The 26,124-nt window shown below is 43.1% G+C and overlaps 1 protein-coding gene across 1 annotated transcript in view; it reads left to right on the top strand.

Moving 5' to 3' along the window:
* Positions 1–26,124, top strand: part of adamtsl3 (ADAMTS-like 3) — a 264,426-nt gene that overhangs the window by 226,988 nt on the left and 11,314 nt on the right. The window contains exons 22-28 of the mRNA XM_055661003.1: positions 4,938–5,065; positions 6,609–6,737; positions 7,683–7,865; positions 9,422–9,541; positions 13,006–13,218; positions 15,921–16,104; positions 22,708–22,912. Coding sequence (XP_055516978.1) covers positions 4,938–5,065; positions 6,609–6,737; positions 7,683–7,865; positions 9,422–9,541; positions 13,006–13,218; positions 15,921–16,104; positions 22,708–22,912 — 1,162 coding nt within the window. The remainder of the gene's footprint in view (positions 1–4,937; positions 5,066–6,608; positions 6,738–7,682; positions 7,866–9,421; positions 9,542–13,005; positions 13,219–15,920; positions 16,105–22,707; positions 22,913–26,124) is intronic.

Raw genomic sequence — 26,124 nt, 5'->3', positions numbered from 1 at the left:
GGTCGGGACCCTTCTTCAGACTGAACGAGAGTCCCAGCCTGAAATATCATCTCTGTATTTTCTCCAGAGATGTTGTCTGACCTACTGAGTTACTCCAGCACTTAGTGTCTACAGTATCTATGGCATGTGCCAATTCTTTAGAGTTCACCTGAATGCTGGAAATATTGCATTTCAATACAGCTGGACATTAATTTAGTTAAACTCTTGTTATTTTTGTAAGAATTATCATCACTATTATCTAAGTGAACACAGCTGTGGTGACATTCGGCTGGTTTTAAGTAGGAATAGTTCTAATCAGAGCTGGAAGCTTTTGTTACAGCTATTGCAAGGAAGACAGGTATACTCTGCATGTATGTGTCATAAAGTCATAGAATCACAGAGTGGAAGCTTCAGCCCACACTGGCCCATACTGACCAACATGCCTCACCTACAGTGGACACAAGATGCTGGAGTAACTCAGCAGAACAGGCAGCATCTCTGGAGAGATGGAATGGGCGACGTTTCAGGTCGAGAATAAATCTTTAATGATTTCCGTTTACCAGGCCCCGTGCCTTCATCTCTACTATGGATGTTCAGTCAATAAACCTCTGCTCCATGCCCCACCTACGCTAGTCCCACCTGCCTGCATTCGGCCCATATCCCTCTAAACCTGTCCTATCCACGTATCTGTCTAAATGTTTCCTAAACGTGGCAACATTGCCTTGTCGTCAGCTCCTTGCATCGGCAACGCAAGAACAATTAGAGAAGGTCACAAAAGAAAATTATCAGCGCAAGAAAGTGGCCTCACATTATATCTTTTTGAAACGTGTTTAAAATGTTTACTTTTCTTGTCCTTCATGAGTTTCACATGTGAATATAAGAAGTCTGGCGTGCTGCAGCCAACAAGGTCACCGCCAGAACTGTAGACGATCATTCTTTCATTTAAGTATGCAGCAAACTCTGACCTACACACCAGTAACCTGTACAGTATCCTTGGAATCTGCTAGCTAAATATTTGGGTCAGCCCAATATTGGCATATCCTCACGTTTACAGATTAAAAGCAACAATATTCATTACAGTAATATTTGGATATTATCCAACATAGTAAATTGACTTTGCTAATAAAAACCTGGATTTCCATTCAAAATGAATAAAGTAATTGAGCTGTTTTATTTTCCATAGTGGATACATGCAAAGTTTCACATACCTGTATCCAAGCCTAGCAATGACTAAGAGAGATATTTAGCAAACCCATGCATCATTTTTATGGCAATGATATGTTTAGCAAGTTCTGTAATTTATGTGGTAGATAGACGCAACATGCTGGAGTAACTCAGCGGGACAGGTGGGACGGGGCAGTCTGAAGAAGGGTCTCAACCCGAAACGTCACCCATCCCTTCTCTCCAGAGATGCTGCCTGTCCCGATGAGTTACTCCAGCATTTTGTGTCTATCTTCGGTTTAAACCAGCATCTGCATATATATATATATACACACACACACACACATATATACACACACACACACACACACACACATATATACACACACACACACACACACACACACACACACATATACACACACACACACACACACATATATATATACACACACACACACACACACATATATATACACACACACACACACACACATATATATATATATACACACACACACACATATATATATACACACACACACACACATATACATACACACACACATATATATATATATACACACACACATTAAACTTTAGTTTCTCATTTATTATATTGTTTACAGTGTACTATGTTTCCATATCGTGTTGTGCTGCTGCAAGTAAGAATGTCATTGTTCTATCTGGGACACATGACAATAAAACACTCTTGACTCTTGACTCTCATTCACAGCAATAAATGTTCAGTCAGTTTTGCTGAAATGCTTCACATTGAAGCAGCTATCACTGCACAAAGTCATGAGAGGAATGGATGGGGTAAATGCATGGAAACCTTTGCCCAGGGTAGGGGAATCGAGAAGCAGAGGACATAGGTTTAAAGTGAGAGGTGGAAGTTTGAAGAAGAACTATAACTATTTTACACAGAGTGGGTGGGTGTATGGAACGAGCTGCTGGAGACGGTCATTTTGTCAGGTACTATCATAACGTTAAGGGCCATTATAAATGGCTCGATTGTAATCATGTATTGTCTTTCAGCTGACTGGTTAGCACGCAACAAAAGCTCAGAGAGAATTCCAGCTGCTTGATCAGAGGTTCTGTAAATGCAAATGTTTCATTTTATCATCTACAGTTAATGTTTTAAGATTGTTATATTTAATATAGTATAATAATAATAATAATAATAATAATAATAATTTTATTTATAGAGCACTTTAAAAACAAACATAGCTGCAACAAAGTGCTGTACATCACTAATCATTGACAAAAAAGTTAATACACACCAAAAATAACAATCAAAAGAAATAGTAGGAAAAGACATGTAAAATAAAGAAACATCAAAAACACCACAAACAGAAGCAAAGCCTCAGGCATGGTCAAAAGCCAGGGAGTACAAATGTGTTTTAACACTGGATTTGAAGATGGACAGTGAGGGGGCCTGTCTGATGTGCAACGGCAGGGTGTTCCAGAGTGCCGGAGCAGCAACAGAGAAGGCTCTATCCCCTCTGAGCCCCCGACTGGACCTCATAATGATGTTGAAGAATGATTGTTTTGGCTCAGGCTTCCACTATGGTTCTGTAACTTTCTGCATGAAGGAAGTCTTCGACATTATTGTGGGCCGCATCTGTATTTGCTCACTCCTTTCCAACAAAGCCCAGCTCTGGAGTTCCCAAACAAGGTGTTGTTCCCCAATCCAGATTGGAATTCCATCTGATGACAACCATGGGAATTCGTTGAATGTGTTTGCAGGTTTAAAAACTGCAGTCCATAAATCATCACCCTATGAAACGTACGTGAAAAAAAAAAAACTGCAGTCCATAAATCATCACGTTTCCAGAGTATGAGTAAAGCGGGTGCGTGCATCTATGGAGCTAAGGAAATAGGTAACGTTTCGGGCCGAAACCCTTCCGGGTTTCGGCCCGAAACGTTGCCCATTTCCAGAAGGGTTTCGGCCCAAAACGTTGCCTATTTCCTTAGCTCCATAGATGCTGCTGCGCCATAACTCAGCGGGTCAGGCAGCATCTGTGGAGAACATGGATAGTTGACGTTTCACAGAGTGCTGGAGTAACTCAGCGGGTCAGGCAGCATCTGTGGTGAACATGGATAGGTGACGTTTCACAGAATGCTGGAGTAACTCAGCGGGTCAGGCAGCATCTGTGGAGAACATGGATAGATGACGTTTCACAGAGTGCTGGAGTAACTCAGCGGGTCAGGCAGCATCTGTGGAGAACATGGATAGGTGACGTTTCACTGAGTGCTGGAGTAACTCAGCGGGTCAGGCAGCATCTTCTCTGTGACTTCTCTGTAGTTTTAAAATGTAGGAATGTTTACTATCAATACACTTGAAACCCCAACTACTGTGCTGCACTTTACTGAATCCTTGGGCAAACTGCAGGTCTTATTTCAGTTTTAAGTATCTCCTTGACTAATCTTATTACACTCATTTGGTTTCCGTTTCTCAATAACAGTCCTGCTGTTCGGTAACTAGGATTTGCAATTTCTTTAATCCCAAGATAAAATTCAGTCATTTACTGCATTCTGCTGTTCAGGGTTATATAAACCAGGCTTCAGAGGATCATATAACATATCTATAAATATTAATAAACAGGATTTTATTAGCATTTCAACATAGCATTTGTCTGAAATAATGAATTGCAATCTCACCGTGTGTTCATCATGCACGGATGACTTTAGGTTGTATGTCTGTGCCGTTAGACGATTAAGTAGGTCATCTAAGTCGATTTTTTTTTACATGACTGTAAGGCATAAATTAGCTGAAAGAAATTGGAAATAAAAACAGAAAATGCTGAAAACACTCAATGGGTCAGGTAGTATCTGTGGAATGAGAAAAAGAGTTTATATTTCAGGTTGCAGAAGGTTCAATCATGGCTTTCGACAGATTTGAAATGTTCACAATTGAATTTAATTAAATAAATTTGAATATAATTGAATAAATTTGAATTGAATTGAATAAATTTGAATTGAATTGAATAAATTGGTGGGCCGAAAGGGCCTGTATCTCTTAACTAAAACATACAAGGAATTTACCTTGGTGCTTTGCTCGCAAGGATAACAACACAAAATACAGTAGACAATTAGAACTAAAATATAATTTAAACATGTGACAAATAAAATAAAATACCAGAGCAAAAGGAGGCTACAGACTTTTGGCCGTTGAGTAGAGCTACTGCTCGTGGGGGAAAAACATGTTTTTATGTCTGACTGTGGTGGCTTTGACAGTCCGGAGTTGCCTTCCAGAGGGAAGTGATTCAAGTTTGTGCCCAGGGTGAGAGGGGTCAGAGATAATCTTACCCACTCGCTTCCTGGCCCTTGCAGTGTACAGTTCATCAAGTTATTCTGGGCGGCACGGTGGCGCAGCAGTAGAGTTGCCGCCTTATAGTGCCACAGACCCGGGATCAATCCTGACTAGTCATGATGAGGAGTTCCACACCTGAAATGTTACCTGTTTCTCTTTCCACAGATGCTGTCAGACCTGATGAGTTTTACCAGCATTTACTCTTTTTATTTCAGTTTGTCAATGTCTCTACATTGCTTTGCATGTCGGTAATTGTGGAATAATCTGGTTTTATGGTGAATATTTGTAGCTTACAATGGAAGTATGTGATGGATAAACTTCTCTGAGTAGCAGAGACGAGATAGTTAACCAAAGGATAGTATTCATGAGGCCAGGTCATGTGGCTCTAAAGATGGGCGGGTTCTTTGAGAGGATGAGTTGGATAGCTTGCGTTCTCTCTTGTTCTGGATTTCTGTTTGAAATTCCCTTGTACATTTTGCAGGATACAATTGCGGGAATCTGCAAGACTTGAAGTCCAGAATGTCACAAGGCAAGATGCAGGTCTTTATGGATGTATGGTTACCAATGAACTTGGAGCAGATAGTGAAACTTCATTATTATTGTATGCAGGTAAGTTGATATTTGGATATCGTTATATTTGGATGAGGTTATATTTCAAAAGTCATTTTCTAGAACTATTTAACAGAAAATTCCATGGGGTCTTAAAAATATTCATATATATATACACCTTTTTCTAAATGTGTGTGTATGTATATATATTTAAATAAATATGTGTGTGTGTGTGCGGGAGACTGTGTGTGTATGTGGATGTGTGACTATGTGTTTACCCACATATATTAGGGACCATTTCATCAACTTAGGAATTAATTTCATGTTGCCATTTACAAATGAGAAAGTAGTCCACCGATTGTGATGGCTGAATTGTTCATTTGTCTCTATCCAGCGATATACTATGAATAAAAGTTGTTACGTAAGTGTGTGAACTTTGCATGAACTGTGACAAAGAAAGAAGGAAAGTATCTCTGAACCCTTAGAGCTGAGTCCATTTTGACCAAGGGTGAGATGGTGAAATTGAGAAAAAGGGAAGGCAGCCTTACTGGTGGTGAAGTGGAGATAATGGGAATATAGAAGGTATGTGTGTGGCACATCTGTTTCCAGAGACTAACACAGAGAGATTCAGGAAAGGAAGAGATGGTCTGGGTGGATTTTTAAACTGAACAGAAATCAGTATCAAAAGTGATGAAAGGTGATGATCGCCAACAAGTGCAGGTAGCAGTCCTCATTATAACAGCTTAATTACTGCATATATTGCTCAGTGCAGGCCAGGTACAAGAAAATGCTGAAGCAATGTGATCCCACAAAATACTCTTTCCTCTCTTAAAACTTAACGCAAGTTAGATGGACATGAATCAAAGTTGCCATCTTCGCAAGCTGCTGAATATAAAGACCAGCGCATTGAGCCAAGGCTAAACAAAGATAATCCTGTGAGCTTTGACCATGTGTCAGTGCTGTACAAATACAAAGTGTTTCAGATGTCACACTTCAGACTGGTGAATGTGTAGCAAGTGTGGACATTTTGTGAGAATTGTTAGTGGGCATAACTTCATCATTCTCCAATACACCCTCTCTAACTTTAACGTAATGACTTCCCACCAATGTTTCAATTTAAAAAGCAACTTTTAAAAGTCTTGCAGTGATTTAATGAAGTTGTGCTTGCCTTTCTTCATGCTTTTATTTAAATTAGCAGGTAAATTTATGTTTGGCTTACAGAGTTGAAGAGTAGGTTACAGTCGCTGCCTCACAGCGCCAGAGACCCGGGTTCGATCCTGACTACAGGTGCTGCCTGTACGGAGTTTGTACATTCTCCCAGTGACCACGTGGGTTTCCCCCGGGTGCTCCGGTTTCCTCCCACACTCCAAAGACGTACTGATTTGTCTGTTAATTGACCAGTAAAGATTGTAAATTGTTCCTAGTGTTTAGGATAGTGTTAGTGTGTGTGTGGATCGCTGGTCGGTGCGGACTCGGTGGGCCAAAGGTCCTGCTTCACCGCTGTATCTCTAAACTAAACTAAACTAAAGTAAATGTGCGACAAAATTAATTGATTGCAGCTTTGTAACTTCTGCAATTTCTGTGTTATTGATCTGTCAACAGAAAATCCCAACCATCAAATTCTCCAGAGAAAATATCACAAACCTTACAATGTGGCACTTAGCAACTGTCATTGGAAGCAATTTACTGGCCAGAGTTGGGGCTACAATTATCATTCATTGCCCAGTTGAAGGTAAATAAAACTGAAGAGTTATTTGTGTGGTGTGTTAAAGAAGAGAATTGTGTTATTGGTTTAAGCAATTTAATGCAGGATTCACGTGAAGTGTCTCATGAACCTCTGAATATCATCTGCATTTGGTCTCAATCTTCACAGCTTTCCCAGTTTGTTCTTTCCACCCTCGCTCCTCTCTTCTTCACAAACGTAATGGGAACTGTCTTCTGAGCAGAGAGCCAGACCTGCCACAAGAATCACCCACACAAAATATATTCTTCTCACCTTTTGTCTTTCTCGCTGAAGATTTCTATTACCTTGAGTTACTGACTCGTGAAACAATGGAATAATATTTTTCTGATTTTCCATCAGATTATTTGATTTTCTCATTAATGTCTAGTACAATACAAGTTGCAGTTTAAAAATACATCATGATCATTAAACGCGGGCAGGTGGGACTAGTGTAGCTGGGACATGTTTGCCAGTGTGGGCAAGTTGGGCCGAAGGGCCTGTTTCCGTGCTGTATCACTCTATGACTGGTGTAGTTGGGACATATTGGCAAGCTGGGCCGAAGGGCCTCTTTCCACACTGTATCACTCTATGACTCTATGAAGCACAGGGACATGTTGCTAAGGATATAAAAAGCAGTATATAATTTGTAGTCTTTCTTTCTAATTCTTTATATATTGCTGTGCCTTTAATCTGCTTATCAATTTGATAACTTTTTATAACTTAATCACCAATATTTCGATTATTTAATGCATTGCATTGTATTCCATGTGGTTTTAAAAAAATAAGTAGATTAAATTATGTTCCATTCCATAACATTGTCAAGTCCCTCTGTTGATATTTATGGTGCTAACTACAATGCTTTGCTTGTAAGCTTTGTTTTATAAGTGTGCTGTTCTGAGATTATACGAGTTTTCTGTATCCAGAGAGTCTTTATTTTGTTATTTGTTTGAACAGGTGTTCCTGAACCAAAGATTACTTGGCAAAAAAAAGATGGTCTGTTAGGGAATAATTCCGTTCTCCTGCCGAATGGATCTGTGGTGCTGAAGAATGCAAGAGTCACAAATCAAGGAATGTACACTTGTACGGCAATAAATGAAATTGGACAAGCAACTATGTCAACAGTTATTAAACTAACTGGTAAGTTTGCACATTTATTCACCGATGCACGGCTATTGGAGGATACCAGTTTACACCCAGTGCCAACAAGAGCAAATCAGAAACAATTTCATTCCCAGGCTGTTCCCTAATGCTTTATGATGCCCAATCTGACATTATTTTTGTTGGAGGCTTAGGTCAGAGTCAGAGATCAAATCAAAAAATAGATACTTTGATAGAAGTATTTAACAGTCCATCCATCTGAGGATTAGGAAATCATCAACGTAACACTTTAAACAAGACAATGATTATTAGATAAAAAAGAGGTCAGCTTTTCCTAAAATGTTTCCTCATTTTCCACCACTTTATAGATGAGTTTGGACACAGGAGCAGTGTAACAATGGTCTCAACCCAAAATGTCACCTAGTCCTTTTCTCCAGCGATGCTGTCTGACCTCAAACAAAACCATTGAGGCACAATGATTTTGGTAAACTAACCTCCCTTCTAATGACTCCATCTACACTTCAAGCTGCCTCAGCAAGGCCAGCAGCATACTCAAGATTGGGTCTCACCTCGGTCACTCCCTCTTCTCCCCTCTCCCATCAGGCAAGGGGGAATGACCGAGAGAAACAAAAAACCACTCACCTCCAGATTCAGGGATAGTTTCTTCCCAGCTATTATCGGGCATCTGAACCATCCTACCAACAGCTTGAGTGTTCTTAAGCTCCGATCTACCTCATTGAAGATCCTCGGACTATCTTTAATCAGACCTTACTGGACTTTATTGTTAAATGTTATTTCCTCTGCTATGTATCTGTACACTGTGGACGGCTCAATTCTAATGATGTATTGTCTTTCCGCTGACTGGTTAGCACACCCTGCTAGGAAAGAGATATTGTGACTAGAGGCAAACATTGTGAGAGTTGCAAATAGAAGTTACGATTTAGTTTAGTGTAGAGATACAGTATGGAAACAGGCCCTTCGGCCCACCTAGTCTACGCCCTGCACACTAACACTATCCTACACACGGGGGACAATTTACACTTATACCAAGCCGATTAACCTACAAAACTGTACGTCTTTGGACTGATGATCTTGGAGAAAACACACGTGGTCACGAGGAGAACATGCAAACTCCATACAGACAGCACTTGGAGTCAGGATCACACCTGGGTCTCTGGTGCTATAAACACTGTAATGATACAATATGAGATGATACGATAGAACGTTATTTATTCCAGGGGGGAAATTGATCTGCCAAAGGTCATAAAAATTAAAGTGATGAGTGGAAAGGATTGGGGGTGTGCAAAGATTTGGGGGGGGGGGGGAGTCAGTCTACCCCACGACAGAATGGGGGGGAGTTGTACAGTTGGATAGCCACAGGGAAGAAGGATCTCCTGTGGCGTTCTGTGCTGCATCTTGGTTGTACCAGTCTGTTGCTGAAGGTGCTCCTCAGGTTGACCAGTGTGTGATGGAGGGGGTGAGCTGTATAGTCCAGGATGCTCCCATACAGATCACCCCACCCATGGCAGCAACTCTACCGCTGCGCCACCGTGCCGCTACAATTGGATTAAACAAGAATTCTCTCATCTGTGTAGAACCAGGAGTTGCTGCCCAGGCTGTGGGATCCCCACAAACCAAAGGAAGAAAACGGGTCTTAATGGCATCAAAGGCCGGCACTCCAGTTCGAGTTAAACAAGGCGATGTACTCCGCATGGGTGAGTTAGTCTCTTCCCTTTTTGACATACATGTAATCCAACTACTTCCTGTGGTTTATAGTTTAGAATATTACATTTGTTATGACACTCTTTGGAACAAATTAATACAAATTTCAGCCAAACCTCTGTCTAATTATTTTGGTCTATTTTTGGTATACGTTTTGGCTCGAAGGAAATGAATGTGTGGAGGATGTCTGAAGGAAACGTCTGCAGATAGTTTGTATTGCACGAGCAAACTTTTAATCAGCCCTGAATAGTTGGGAATGAATGCTCATATCACCAGTATTGTAATAAACAGGACATAATCAATTCTCCATGGACTGACTTGGATACAAGGTGGGACCAGAAACTTTGATGTTGATGAGATCTGGAGCACTTACAGCGCCAGAGACCCGTGATCAATCCCAACTACGGGTGCTGTGTGTACGGAGTTTATACGTTCTCCCCGTGACCACGTGGGTTTTCTCCGAGATCTTTGGTTTCTTCCCACACTCCAAATACGTACGTACAGGTTTGTAGGTTAATTGGCTGGGTATAAATGTAAATTGTCCCCAGTGTGTGGAAGATAATGTTAATGTGAGGGGATCACAAGTTGGTGTGGACTCAGTGGGCTGAAGGGCCTGTTTCCGTGCTGTATCTCTAAACTAAACAAGTGTGAGAAGCAGATGAGGAGAAATGTAACTCCTGAAGGTGGATTTGTGTTGCTGACTGATTGAACTAAATGCACAATGGAGTGCTGGCTGTACTGTGCGTTCCACTCTTGATGTCAATTCCATTGACGTGACACTGTTGAGGGCATGTTTCTGCACCCGTGAGGAGATTGGAATGAATTTATGACCCACTGGCAACTGGTGAAAGGTCACAAAGCGTGGGTGGAGAGATGAAGTAAATGGTAGCGAGCAATAATTAGGGGATAGAATATCCAATGAAATAGAGAGTCATAGACCTATACAGTAAGGAAACAGGCCCTTCGGCCTGACTTGCCCATGCTGACCAACATGTCCCAACTACACTGTCATCGAGCCACCCACAGTGTTCAGGTACAAGACAAAGGAAATAACGTTTAGTGCAAGATAAAGTCCGATTAAAGATAGTCCGAGGGTCTCCGATGAGGTAGATGGGAGGTCAGGACCGCTCCCTAGTTGGTAATGGGAAGGTTCAGTTGACTGATGACAGGTGGGAAGAAACTGTCCCTGAATCTGGAGGTGTGCGTTTTCACACTTCTGTACCTCTTGCCCGATGGGAGAGGGTGGAAGAGGGAGTGGCTGGGGTGAGATTCATCTCTGATGATGCTGCTGGCCTTGGTGATGGTCAGCATGTTCATGTAGAACAACTGCCCTCCAATCCAGAGCTGAGTTCAGCAAAGTCCTACCTCCCGTTCATTTCCTTTAGAGTGGATGTCAGGATCATTATATTACAACTTTCCCTTCCAGCAAACTTTGGTAATTTCAATTTTGTTGCAATACCATGTTGACGCCTTCTGAGCAAAGTCAGAGATTCTTCCCGTGAATAATATTGCGAATCTTGGCGTGTAGCCGATATCAGTGAACTATGTGAAACAATGCTGTCTTTCATTAGCATGGTAAATATTAAGGCTTGATTATAATTCTGTGGAGATGTTGATTCCAGATGTTGCCAAACGGTTGGTAAGATTACTCACACCAATATTTGTCGTCCGTTTGGCCCGCTGTGTGGAAACCACCACTGGGAAATTCTATTATTTGACTTCAGCAAGTTTGAAAAGAACCACGCCACTGTGTTTCTGAGAATTTTTATATGATGCATGACTCACCTTATTTCCATAGGCAGCTCCTCACTTAGAATCGCTTGTGTGTTGTTTTAATGACCCTCTGTTCAGGTAATGTACTGAGGACTAACACAGAGGGTGCTGAGTTCACACAGAGGGTGGTGGGTAGAAGTTCAGAAGTTCAGAAATTCTAGGAGCAGAATTAGTTCACTCAGCCCATCAAGTCTACTCCGCCATTCAATCATGGCTGATCTATCTTTCCCTCTCAACCCCATTCTCCTGCCTTCTGCCCATAGCCCCTGACACTCTATACAGAACGAGTTGCCAGAGGAGGGAGTTGAAGCAGAAACTATAACAACATTTAAAAGGCATTTGGACAGGTACGTGGATAGGAAAGGTTTAGAGGGGTATGGGCCAAATGCAGACAGGTGGGACTCGTGAGGATGGGGCACCTTGGTCTGCATGGGCAAGTTGGGCCGAAGGGCCTGTTTCTGTGCTGTGGGACAATATCTGATAAGAGAATGTTCTTTCCTGTACCGTTCATCTCCCCGTCTCCCCATCTCCCCGTCTCCCCATCTCCCCATCTCCCCGTCTCCCCATCTTGTAGCCTCTAATTCTTGACAGTAAAAATGCCAGTCCATGGTAAAATGTAAACAGCCAAGTGTGATACAAATTAATTACATAAATCAACCAAGAGTACAGATATTTGCAAAAATATTTTGCAGACCCATTTCTTTCTCCAGAGATGCTACCTGACCCGCTGAGTTACTCCAGCACTCTGTGAAACGTCACCTATCCTATCCATGTTCTCCACAGATGCTGCCTGACCCGCTGAGTTACTGCAGCAGCACTCTGTGAAACGTCACCTATCCATGTTCTCCACAGATGCTGCCTGACCCGCTGAGTTACTCCAGCACTCTGTGAAACGTCACCTATCCATGTTCTCCACAGATGCTGCCTGACCCGCTGAGTTACTCCAGCACTCTGTGAAACGTCACCTATCCATGTTCTCCACAGATGCTGCCTGACCCGCTGAGTTACTCCAGCACTCTGTGAAACGTCACCTAATCCATGTTCTCCACAGATGCTGCCTGACCCGCTGAGTTACTCCAGCACTCTGTGAAATGTCACCTATCCATGTTCTCCACAGATGCTGCCTGTCCCGCTGAGTTACTCCAGCACTCTGTGAAACGTCACCTATCCATGTTCTCCACAGATGCTGCCTGTCCTGCTGAGTTATGGTGCAGCAGCATCTATGGAGCTAAGGAAATAGGCAACGTTTCGGGCCGAAACCCTTCTGGAAATAGGAAACGTTACCTATTTCCTTAGCTCCATAGATGCTGCTGCACCCGCTGAGTTCCTCCAGCACTCTGTGTCTATCTTCGACTTAACCCAGCATCTGCAGTTCCTTCATTCCCATTTTTGGTTCCAAACAGAATTGTTTTGCAAGAAGTCACATCTGGTGAAGAGTTAGTTGTAAACTTGTGCTGCAATCTACCAATTCCTCAATGGAAAACGTTGGATGCACATCTAACTTGCCGTAAATCATTTGTGGTCCATAATATCAATGTTTTACTTTGTTGGTCTAATGTAAACGCAATCACGTAAACGCAATTAAATTTCACAAAGAATCTTTGTAGTATAAGTATTGCAGTTTTATTTTTAGAATGGGTTTCTTATTTCTGGTCTAAAACCTGTGCATCTTATTATTTTCCAGGCTGCCCAACAGTTGCCAAAGACAAAATGGTCATCACATGGTATTTCAAGAATCAATCTATCCACAGCATCTCAGGACTTGAGTACAAAATCCTAGCCAGAGGACAGGTCCTCGAAGTGAGAATGGCATTGGAGAGGTTGGCGGGGCAATACAAATGTCAGGCTGCCAATAATATTCGGACAGTCTCTGCTTATGTGAATGTGAGCTTTGTAGGTATGCTAAGAATTTATTCACTTGTTGTTTGATATCATTCACCATTTTTAATTGGAGCAGCATTAGTGTGGGAGAGTGCTGGAAGAGCCGAGACCATTGCAACAGGAACGTCTGAACAATGAAAGGCCTGAGAACCTGTCACTACAACAATAAATGTCAGGGTCATCAGATGGTCTTTTATTTAACGTAACTACTCCCTAACGTTAATGTTCCTGCTTATTTGTGCCCATCAGTCACAAATATAATTCTGGATTTCCAATTCATTAAATGTTAGTTGAGTTTAGTTTTGTTTAGTTTAGAGATACAGAGCGGAAACAGGCCCTCCCCTCACCGGGTCCACGCTGACCAGCGATCCCACACATTAACACTATCCTACACCCACTAGGGACAATTTTTTATTTATTTTTAACATTTTACCAAGCCGATTAACCTGCAAACCTGTACGCCTTTGGAGTGAAACTGAAGATCTTGAAAAATACCCACTCAGGTCACAGGGAGAACGTGCAAACTCCGTACAGACAGCACCCATAGTCGGGATCGAACCTGGGTCTCCAACGCTGCATTCGCTGTAAGGCAGCAACTCTACCACTGCACCACCGTGGCTGCCCTTCTTTTCTTGTCTCTGGGATCATTAATGTGAAGTTCCCAGGTCTGCAATACACTCTGGAAATTCAGAGCAGTTCAAAGCAATTTACTAATACAAAGGCTGTTGAGGTACAGAGACAGTGAAAATGTTACTTGCAGAAGCTTCATAGAGTCGCAGAGTGATGCAGTGTGGAAACAGGCCCTTTGGCCCAACTTGCCCAAACCGACCGACCCGTCCCAGCTACACTAATCCCACCTGCCTGCGTTTGGCTCCTATCCCTTCAAACTTGACCTATCCATGGAGCCATGTATCTGCCAAGTTCACAGACAGATAGATCCAGGAAACACACAGTAAAACATAATTTATACTTAAATTACATGTCAAAGTCAGCAAGATGATAAAAAGACAAAAGACAGGACAAAAATAACAAGACGTGGGTGCAAAACACAATCTGAAAAAACAAACTAGTTTATGGTCGTGCAAGAGGTGTTCCTGTAGAATTCTGCTCACGTGCCTTATGGTCCTTTTTTCCAATTTTTAACCAGAGAACAATCACAAAATGTTGGAGTAACTCAGTGGGACAGGCAGCGTCTGTGGGGAGAAGGAATGGGTGACGTTTCAGGTCGAGACCCTTCTTCGGACGGCAGCATTTTGTGTCCATCTTCGGTGTAAACCAGCATCTGCAGTTCCTTCCGACACTAATCATTACGGCAAAATCAGTAAGGCCAGACTAGATGCTGGATGAGAAGTGAAGCTTTAAGATGAGGATGGGTTGAGATGAGCAACAGGTTGGGGGATGGACTCCTGTTAAACTCATTATCCTTTGACTGGAGTGTTTCAGCACTTTCCCTGCCTATGTATTTTATGGCCTGTCAAAGATTTCATCCACACTCTGTTATTCCAGCACCCAGGCCGATATTTTCCACAGCTGTAACTGGCTAGATTTCACCTTGTTCTGTGAAATTTTGTTGCAAACAGGGAGTTTGAGCATAAATAAATCCACATCACACTTAACGACCACAGTGGAGGCAGGAGCAGCCACAGTGAATAGTATATTATTCAACACAAAGCCAACAAGCTCCAATTCATAAGCATTGGCATCCTGGCCCATAAAACCACAGCTACTCACTCTTATTTATGCTCGTGTTCCTCATTTGTTGTACGTCCTCTGAGAAATGTAAACGCATAACATCTTTTTTCCGTGATACTTCATTGAGAATAGATTATCTTTCTCTGGGGAGACACAAAATGCTGGAGTAACTCAGTGGGACAGGCAGCATCCCAGGAGAGAAGGAATGGGTGACCATTCGGGTCGAGACCCTTCTTCAGACCCGAAACATCACCCATTTCTTCTCTGCTGCCCGTCCCGCTGAGTTACTCCAGCTTATTTGTGTCTATCTTCAGTTTAAACCGGCATCTGCAGTTCCTGTCTACAAATCTTTCTCTGGGTGAAATGTGATTTTCAATGACATTGGTTTGAAAGTGGACAAGTATCACAAGACCTTGAGACATAGGAGCAGAAGGACAAGTTTGGAGGGATATGGGCCAAACGCAGGCAGGTGGGACTAGTGTAGCTGGGGCATCTTGGCTGTTGTGGACAAGTTGAACTAAAAGGCCTGTTTCCATGCTGTATCACTCTATGACTCTAATTAGGCCATTAAGCCCCACGAGTCTGTTCTGCCATTCAACCATGGCTGATCTATTTTTCCCTCTCATCTTCCTGCCTCTCGCCATAACCTCTGACACCCGTACTAAATCAAGAACCTGTCAATCTTCACTTTAAAAATACCCAAAGACTTGGCCTCCACCGCCGTCTGTGGCAATGAATTGCACAGATTCACCACCCGCTGACTAAAGAGCTTCCTCCTCATCTACATTCGAATGGAAAAAAAATGGTAGGATAGTGTTAATGTGTGGGGATTGCTAGTCGGCGCAGACCCAGTGGGTCAAAGGGCCTGTTTCCGTGCTGTATCTCTAATAGCAGAATGTCGCAACGTATAAATATTAAATAAATTAAAATATCAATGTAATGCTATGCATGGATACTAATAACAATCAACATTATTACAAATGTTTGAATGTTCTGACCAGAGTGGATGCTTGTTTTTGTGAACAGGTGTGATGTGGGTCGCCGGTGACTGGTCTACCTGTTCAGTGACTTGCGGGAACAATGGAACTCGCTACAAGAAGATGCTCTGTGTCAACATAAGGGGACTAGAGGTGAATGAGTCAGCATGCTACGAGCTTCCAAAACCCCCTATAGTCATTGAACCATGCAGCATACAGGACTGCCCTGTCAGGTAAGATGAGAATATCAACCACTTTTTAGGTTCATAAGTTCCAGAAGCAGAATTAGGCCATCCAACCCATCAGGTGAAGTGGAAAAGATTTAAATGGGAATCTGAGGAATAATGTCTTCACACAAAGGGTGGTGGGTGTATGGAACAAGCTGCCAGAGGAGGTAGTTGAGGCTGGGACTATCCCAACATTTAAGAGACAGTTAGACAGGTGCATGGATAGGACAGGTTTGGAGGGATATGGACCATATGCAGGCAGGTGGGACTAGTGTAGCTGGGACATGTTGGCCAGTGTAGGCAAGTTGGGCCGAAGGGCCTGTTTCCGCACTGTATCACTCTATGACTCTGTTTACTCCGCCATTCAAGTATGGCTGATCTATCTCTCCCTCTAAATCCCATTCTCCTGCCAATTGATAGAACATCTACACCATTTTACTGCAGACATTGAAAGAGCTGAGCTTCCTCAGGAAGTACAGATGGCTCTGTCCCTTCTTATACAGTGCCTCAGTGTTCCTGGACCAGTCTAGTTTACTGCCCTTGGTAAACTGCACATTCACACCCTTGATGGGGACAGGGGACAAGGGGTGTTCCTCTCCTGCTAAAGTCCTCTAGTCTTGTTGGCGTTGAGCAGCAGGTGATTCAGCCCACACCACTCAACAAAGTTGTTGTCTGCACCTCTGTCTTCACCTTCCCTCCCCGCACGGATTAGCCATGTCTTTATATTATGTAAATAGTCTTCATATATAAAATGTAACATTTAGCCTTGGTCTGAGGAAGGCTTCCAACCCAAACCAGTGATTGTCCATTCCCTGTACAGCTGCTGCTCCAGCACTTTGAGTTTTGCTCAAGATCCCAGCATCTGTACTTCCTTATGTCTCCATGCATGTTGGCTTTGTGTGTTTGAAACTTGCCCAGAATGTATCCCTTTGTAATCCATATTAAAGTCCTTTGTATTGTTTACATTTGCGATGTCCAATAACTTAAGCACTCCTCTCAACTTACAGATATAACAACTGTTGGACAGCTTTGATTACTAATGATAAATGATTAAATCAGGCAACATTAAAGTTTGCAATGTGTAGTGTGCAGATGAGTGAATTGTAGGACAAAGTGTAGCATACATTCATAGCTGTCAACAATGCTTATGTGGACTTCATTGTATCGGGAGGAGCATGTTACAAATTGGCTCCATTACACAGCCCCAGGCAAGACCATGGATTACAGTGTACTGACATTGATGAATTAGTTCCGACGTAATGAGGAGATAACATATTGTTTTACAACATGCACAGAAATCTGGACTATCTGCTAAACAACATCAGGTTTTGGATGGAACAAATTGCTTCTTTTAGTAAATGTCTCAGTCATAGAGTGATGACGGGCCCTTCAGCCCAATGTGCCCACACCGACCAACATGTCCCATCTACATTAGTCCCATCTGCCTACATTTGGCCCTCTACACCTGTCCTATCCATGTACCTGTCCAAATGTTTTTTATACTTTGTGATAGTACCGAACTCAACTATCTCCTCCAGCAGCTCGTCTCATACACCTACCACCCTTTGTGTAAAACAGTTGCTCTTAGATTCCTATTAAATCTTTCCCCTCTCACCTTAAATATATTTCTTTAAAAAACAATTGACAGGTTTCTTCCAGTTGGAACACGATGGGCGACCTGTGTAAAACTATTCTCTGCTGTCACGCAATCCTTAAGTCCAACACTTAATTTTAATTTCACCCATGTGTGTTTTGTTCTGAATGTCTGTTGCAGCACTAATTGAGAACGTTAAATTGTCAGCATTCCTTTACATGCCCCTGGTGGTTCTTGTACAATGTGTGCCTTCATGCTGGCCTGGTGTAATCATCTCAGCTCCAGCTGCAGTCAGCCTCAGATTCTAACCCAAACTTAAGCCTTCCAAAGCAACCTTCAAATGTGTAGAGCCCCCAATGTGAATAACAACAGTACAGGTGCTTTCTAACATGCTAGGGAAATCAAATTGGAAGTGAAACTCATAACGTCATGCTATGAGTTGTGAATGTATTCCAGTCCATCACACAACGCAGATTCCAGGATACCATTGTCTCCCTCACCCAGACCAGACTTCCTCACCCAGACCAGACTGCAGCCGAACATTAGAATATCTTAAGTATTGTTATATTTATTGAGCCAGATCTTGTTCACCTGATGTTCTCTTCTAGAACAGACACAAAAAGCTGGAGCAACTCAACAGGACAGGCAGCATCTCTGGAGAGACCCCTCCTCAGACTTGAAATCTGAAGAAGGGTCTCGACCCGAAACATCACCTATTCCTTTGCTCCATAGATGCTGCCTCACCCGCTGAGTTTCTCCAGCATTTTTGTCTACCATCATTTTGTGTCTATGTTTTTGTTTTATCCAGCATCTGCAGTTCCTTCCTACACATACCTGTCTAATGTGAACTGTTCTGTTCAGAATGAGCAATTACATTTTATAGTAACGGCTTTAATGCAGCAAAATGATCAATAAGCGCAGGAAAACAAAACTGATTTGTGCTGAATGTTCTTGGACGTCCCATGCTCCACACCAAAGCTTGCGTGCATCTATAAGACAAGATGATTACATTTATTATTACATAGCTGAATTCAACTAGAGGTTGGCTCTGAGTTCTGATTTTTACATCAGCCAAAAAGCAAAGATGTCTTGATAAATGGAAAACATCAGGCAATCAAAACAATTGTGAAGCATGTCCAATGTGAAAAGACTCTATTGTCAGTTCTTCAAAGATCCAAGATCTTATCCAAACTGCAGGATTAGCGGATGGACTTTGGGGAGTGGTGGAAGATTGCAAAAATATGTGTCTGCCGTACCCAAGCTCCCACTCATTTTGAGAAGAGTTAGGTCCTGAACCTCGTCTTATGTTTGTTAGAAAATTATTCCCGTCTCCCAACATTCCAGAATGGAAACCAAACGTTTCAATGGAGACCAGCAATCAGACGTGCAAAATAAAAAGCTCAACAGCTTGAAAACTTGGAATGCTGACCAATTATTAACCCTGAGGATAGACACAAAATGCTGGAGTAACTCAGCGGGTCAGGCAGCATCTCTGGAGAGAAGGAATGGGTGACGTTTCGGGTCATTCCTTCTCACAAGAGATGCTGCCTGTCCCGCTGAGTTACTGCGACTTTTTGTGTCTGTCGCAGTTTAAACCAGCATCTGCAGTTCCTTCCTACACACTAACCACAGGGCACAGGTTGCTAGTCTCTCTAAACCCTTATTGTGTAGCCAGCCGTCTCCCGCCCATTGGTCTGGGTTATCACATCAACTGGTGACCCAACTCAGCACGATAGCAGCAAATGTCCTGCACAACCACACACTGGATCCGAGTCAAAGACTGGCAACTACACGCCACAATCCGGGCTGCCTCTTATGTCAAATCTCTTGAAAAGAATGAAGAATAAGAAGCTGTTACACAATCTCCGTCCCAGCCAGTGATTGTCCAGCTGCCAACTTGGCCACGGAGCAAGAGGAGCGATTGGTCTTCTCAGTTTCATTGTCCCAGACTGCAACTAATTACCAAATGTAAAGTCAAATTTAGCTGCAATCCCAAACAATTGCCTGATTTGTGAAACCACATTATTATTTTTACGCAGTATTAGTCCTGACCTCCCACCGACCTTATTGGAGACCTTTGAACCATATTTATACGGACTTTGTCCCACTTCAGTGTTATATCTTGCACTAGATGTTGCCCTCAATCCCACATGTGCCCAGCGGGCGGCCTGATTGCATTCATGTATAGTCTTCCTCTGTGACACGGTGGCACAGCGGTAGAGTTGCTGCCTTACAGAGCTTGCAGCACCGGAGACCCAGGTTCGATCCTGACTACGGGTGCTGTCTGCACTGAGTTTGTACGTTCTCCCCGTGACCTGCGTGGGTTTTCTCCGAGATCTTCGGTTTCCTCCCACACTCCAAAGACGTGCAGGTTTGTAGGTTAATTGGCTTGGTGTAAGTGTAAATTGTCCCTAGTGTGTGTAGGATAGTGTTTGTGTGTGGGGATCGCTGGTCGGCACGGACTCGGTGTGTTGAAGGGCCTGTTACTGCGCTATATCTCTAAACTGAACTAAACTAAACATGTGGCAATAATTAACTAAACAGAACTGGTTGAGAACACCTATTATCAGTGTTACCAGAAGATACCAGCAATTTTGAAGCAAATATATTAACAAATGTAACTGAAGAATTTCTACTAAATCACTAGTTTCATTATTAGAAATTCTTCACACTTTATTGAAGTGAAGAATATTAGAGATGCATTGTTGCCATGTTGGATCTGGACTTGTGTCACTGACATGGAAGTCCAGTGTCTAGTCAACCAATGGCACTAGTCGGTTAGACTGGACACCAGGCAGAGCTCTCACTATCTCAGTCCACAAAACACAAACTGCTGGATGAACTCAGCAGATCCGGCAGTATCTGTGGAAGGAACGGACAGAAGACATTTCAGGTCAGATTTCTTCTCTCCACAGGCACTGCCTGACCCTCTGAGTTCCTCCAGCAGTTTGCATTTTACTGGAGCTTCTGCAGTTCCTTGTGCCTCTTTGTCCAAATGATTGCCTGAAACTTTTCTTGCCCACCTGAATAAATGTACGATTGATTCTTTATTGTGATATTCTTTGTTTTGCATAGCCAAGGTATGCAAAGGGTCACCACATAAAGAGCGCAGCAGTTTTTAGTTTTTAGTTTAGTTTGGAGATACAGCGCGGAAACAAATCCTTTGGCCCACCGAGTACACTGACCAGCGATCCCCGCACAGATTAACATTATCCTACACACACTAGGGACAATTTACATATACACCAAGCCAATTCACCTACATACCTGTACATCTTTGGAGCGTGGGAGGAAAACAAAGATCTCGGAGAAAACCCAAGCAGACACGGGGAGAACGTACAAACTCCATACAGACAGCACCCGTGGCCGGGATCGAACAGGGGTCTCCGGCTCTGCTGCTGCCTCACCGTGCAGTCCCCTTGCCCCAATTAACACACAAGGAACTTTCCTTGCCCACCTGGGTGACAGAACATCAGTGTAACGCTCCAGACAAAAGCCACTTCCTGCTTCAATCAGTGCCTCCTCAAACCTGCGCCAGCCTCATCGGCCAAAGTCTTGATCGCGGTTCTTGAAGCCACACCTTGTGATTTGATCTATCACTGAATCATGCAAAACACAGCTGCTCAGTGGATGGGAGAGACGCAATGAATAATGCAGAACGCTACGAGTCAGGCATCTCATAGGAGAGTGAAATGGATCTTGGTACTCAATGATTGGCACGTTCTTTACAATTATGTGTGTGTGGCAACAAGGAGACTGTTTGGCAAATTAATGGCTGAGGGAATCAGTCCAATGAATATCTAATCATGCGTTGCATGTCGTAATGGCTGAAGCAATGGTCGAGATTTTAATACAAATCATGATCATACATGGTACTTTTTAACAAATAAAATTAACCTCCAGTAATTTTTCTGCTATTTAAACATTTCTAATATGCTAATATTGTCTGTATTATTTAACTTGATGTGATTTGCTAAATGACGGTAAGTCAGAAATGGTGTTACTGTCTTTTACTTGTGTTATGAACATGTAGGAGCATGGCCAAGCTGGGCAAGTGATGGGCAGATACAGGTACTTGTATCACAGGTTATAGGAACAGAATTCTGTCCATGAAGTCAGTTTAAGAATAAGGGGTAGGCCATTTAGATTGGAGATGAGGAAAAACATTTTCACCCAGAGATTTGTGAACCTGTTGAATTCTCTGCCTCAGAAGGCAGTGGTGGCCAATTCTCTGGATGTTTTCAAGAGAGAGTTAGATAGAGCTTTTAAAGATAGCGGAGTCAAGAGATATGGGGGGAAGGCAGGAACGCGGTACTGATTTGGGATGATCAGCCATGATCAAGTCAAGTCAAGTCAAGTTTATTTGTCACATACACATACGAGATGTGCAGTGAAATGAAAGTGGCAATGCTCACGGATTTTTTGTGCAAAAGACAAACAACAAAACAACCAAACAAATTATAAACACAATCATAACACACATATTCTTTTACATAATAAATAATAGAAGGAAAAACGTTCTGTAGAGTTAGTCCCTGGTGAGATAGGCGTTTACAGTCCGAATTGCCTCTGGGAAGAAACTCCTTCTCAACCTCTCCGTTCTCACTGCATGGCAACGGAGGTGTTTGCCTGACCGTAGCAGCTGGAACAGTCCGTTGCAGGGGTGGAAGGGGTCTCTCATGATTTTGTTTGCTCTGGAGTTGCACCTCCTGTTGTATAGTTCCTGCAGGGGGGTGAGTGAATGGCGGTGTTGGCTCGAAGGGCCGAATGGCCTGCTCCTGCACCTATTGTCTATTGTCTATAAGTCTACTCCACCATTCAATCATGGCTGATCTATCTCTCCCTCTCATCCCCATTCTCCTGCCTTCTCCCCACAACCCCTGACAGATGAGGGAGGTTGATTGGCAAATGGATGGAGGAGGGGCAGAGATGAAAAGGCATGCGTCCCGCCTCCTGTCCATTTCCAGCAGTGTTGATGTGAAGATTAACTTGTTGAACCAATTCTGTCCCTGCAGATGGGTGACCACCTCAGTGACCGAGTGTTCGGTCCCGTGCGGTAAAGGAGTGCGGCGTCTCAGAGTGAGATGTGAGCAGGTGATGGCCAGTGGCACTGTGACCATTGTGCCTCCATCTGTCTGTGCAGAACAGGATCGCCCAGCCAGTGAGGTGGAGTGTTTACTGCCACCCTGTGGCCAGTGGAAGAGGTCGGCCTGGGGAGAGGTAAACCTGTCCACCATTAAAAGCCTCCCTTTGATCTGGTATTTTGTTGGTTCACATGCTTGATCAATGGTGTTTTATCATTAATGCCTTATTATTACTATTAATGTTTACTGTTTCCTGAGTCATTCGTAACTGTCACTGTGTTTCATGTTGTTACTTGAAACACAGTGAAACTCCACAGTTGTGGGCGGAGCACCAAGGCAAATTCCTTGTATGTGAATACTAGGCCAATAAACGTACTTACTTACTTAATCGATGCTCGTTAACACAGATAAGGAATGAAAGAGCTGGAACCTGTTCCTCAGGGGTTTTTCTGTGATGTTTTCTGGAAAATTACGTAATTTAAAAAAGAAAAACTAGCCTAAAAAGTTTACAGAAGTTTGAGAGTGAGGGGGAGGGGGAGAGATTTATTGTCATAATAAATTAAAATCAGGACAATGGAATTTAGAACAATGAAATTCTTACTTCCAGCAGCACAACCGATATGTAAACATAGACACAAAATACTGGAGTAACTCAGCGAGACAGGCAGCATCTCTGGATAGAAGGAATGGGTGATGTTTTGGGTCTCCAGTCTGAAGAAGGGTCTCAACCCAAAACGTCACCCATTCTTTCTCTCCAGAGATGCTGCCTGTCTCGCTGAGTTACTCCAGCATTTTGTGTCTGTCTTCGGTGTAAACCAGCACCTACAGTTCCCCCCTACAGATATGTAAACAGTTATTGCAAAGTGATAGCAAACTCACTCGAACTTAAAACCAACTGCATTTTCGACATCACATTTAGTTGTGTCTCAGGTTCGATACAGATTCAGCGTTGTAGATTTCTGGTGTTCCGTGGCTGACATGTAACCCAGAGTTCAATACTGCAGAGATTTTCATCCCCACTCTCACAAGTTCACAAGTTATAGGAGTAGAATTAGGCCATTCGGCCCATCGAGTCTACTCCACTTTCAATCATGGCTGATCTCTGCCTCCTAATCCCATTTTCCTGCCTTCTCCCCATTACCCTTGCCACCCGTTCTAATCAAAAAAATTGTCAATGCCTTAAAAAGATCCACTGACTTTGCCTCCACAGCCCTCAGTGGCAATGAGTTCCACAGATTAACTAGCCTCTGACTAAAGAAGTTCCTCGTCACCTCCTTTCTAAAAGAGCGCCCTTTCATTCTGTCTAGGCAAGATGCAACTGAGCATTGCCTGGGGAGCTCAGCATATCTGAATGATAGTCGGAAGCTGAATGATAATGCTTCTGTTTCATTAACTGCTGGGAAACTCAATGGGTTCAGTTATCAGATGACGTTACATTCTGGGCAACACTTAGGTCCGTATTCAACCCCAGCCCATGAAAGGAAGTTTATTCCTCAACCATTTTTAGTGTTGTGAACATTTTACAAGCATTACTACTGATCAATCAAACTTCTAATTGTAAGTTAGGCTTGAAATAGTCTAAATCAATTGCCCTCTTTTCCTGAAGGGAAATGATTCTGACAAGCATTTGATCCACTAATGTCCATTTGGAGTTACTGTTGCCCAAAGTTCAACATATCACTGAGTCTGAAGAAGGGTCACCATTCCCTTTTCTCCAGAGATGCTGCCTGTCCCGCTGAGTTACTCCAGCTTTTTGTCTCTTATCTTCAGTGTAAACCAGCATCTGCAGTTCCTTCCCACACACACTTAAACATATCAGCAGAGTTAATTAAGATGGAAGCAATCATCAGTAATGAAATAAACCTTTGTTTTCCCCCAAGCTGAATTTAAATTGGAAGCGTTGAGTGGTGTTTCACACGACAGATGAGACTGGGCATGGTTGTATGAGCTGTGGTGGAACAGCTGTTGGCCTGGGTACAAGAGCATTATTTATGGGGGTTGAGGGGAGAGTAACACAACTCCCCTGTGATGTTACTGACGCTGTATTGCGTTACGTGCCATGCCCTGCCCCGCACATTTCTGGGAAAAGTGATGTGAGTTCCTGTTCCCACCTGATGAGCACTTGGCCTTTAGGCAGCAGTGACGTCCCAGTCCCACATTGGAGCTCCATCATTCCACAGCCAGACAAACCGTAAAGGGATGTTTATAATATTTACAGTGTTGGACGCAAAAACCTGGTGATTGGGCATTAAATTGATGCCAACTATTCAATCTGTCATCAATGATCACCATTACATAACGAGCATCCATTACCACACACTTGCTCAATGCTATTTAGTACACATTTAGTCTCATTTTATTTCTGAAAATACTGCAATTTTAGTCTTGCCGTTGGCGTGGCTCGTTTGCCGAGACCGAATTGGCCCAAATTACTGCACAGACTTTCAGGAGACACGGGGCTATGTCACAGGACTGAGTGGCCAGGATCCAGCGCTGTAAGGCAGCAACTCTAACGCTGCACCACCCATATTTCATCGTTCCATATTCATACTCCATCATTCAACAACATTTGCTTCCTGAATATCCCCCGACTCCTTCTGGACCAACTCATCCTGTAATTTTCACACCTCCACATTGTACAAGTCTCAAACCTACGCTGCTTTTCAACAATAAATCTCTGTCCAAACACACAAAAAACTCTCCTTTTAAAATCAATAATTGATTTTAATGCATTCCAGATTTACGGTTGGTTCAGTGACGGACAGGCCCACTGAGTCCGCGCCGATCATCGATCAACCATTCACACTAGTTCTATGTAATCCCATCCTACACAGTAGGGCCAATTCACCTACAGACCTGTACGTCTTTGGAGTGTGGGAGGAAGCCAAAGATCTCAGAGAAAGCCCACGCAGGTCACGGGGAGAACGTACAAACTCCATACAAGAGTCAAGAGTCAATTTAATTGTCATTTGGACCCCTGGAGGTCCAAACGAAATGCCGTTTCTGCAGCCATACATTACACACAAATAGACCCCAGACACAACATAATTACATTTTACATACACATCCATCACATAGATGTGATGGAAGGCAAAATAAACTTATCTCTCCACTGCACTCTCCCCCCCCCCCGATGTCAGAGTCAAAGTCAAAGCCCCCGGCTGGCGATGGCGATTGTCCCGCGGCCATTGAAGCCACGCCGGGTGATGCAAGGTCGCACACCCGGTCTTGGTGTTGGAGCCCCCGGTGTGCGCTCGCAGAGTCCGCGGCCATTCCAGCCGCGCGGGGCAGTGATGTAGGCCCCGCTCCAGGAGCTCTTCAACCCCGCAACTCGGGCGGGAGAAGTCG

Source organism: Leucoraja erinacea, chromosome 33 (assembly GCF_028641065.1).
Source record: "Leucoraja erinacea ecotype New England chromosome 33, Leri_hhj_1, whole genome shotgun sequence".
NCBI lineage: Eukaryota > Metazoa > Chordata > Chondrichthyes > Rajiformes > Rajidae > Leucoraja > Leucoraja erinaceus.
Note: the sequence above shows the minus strand (reverse complement) of the source record. Positions and strands in the feature narration are given on the sequence as shown.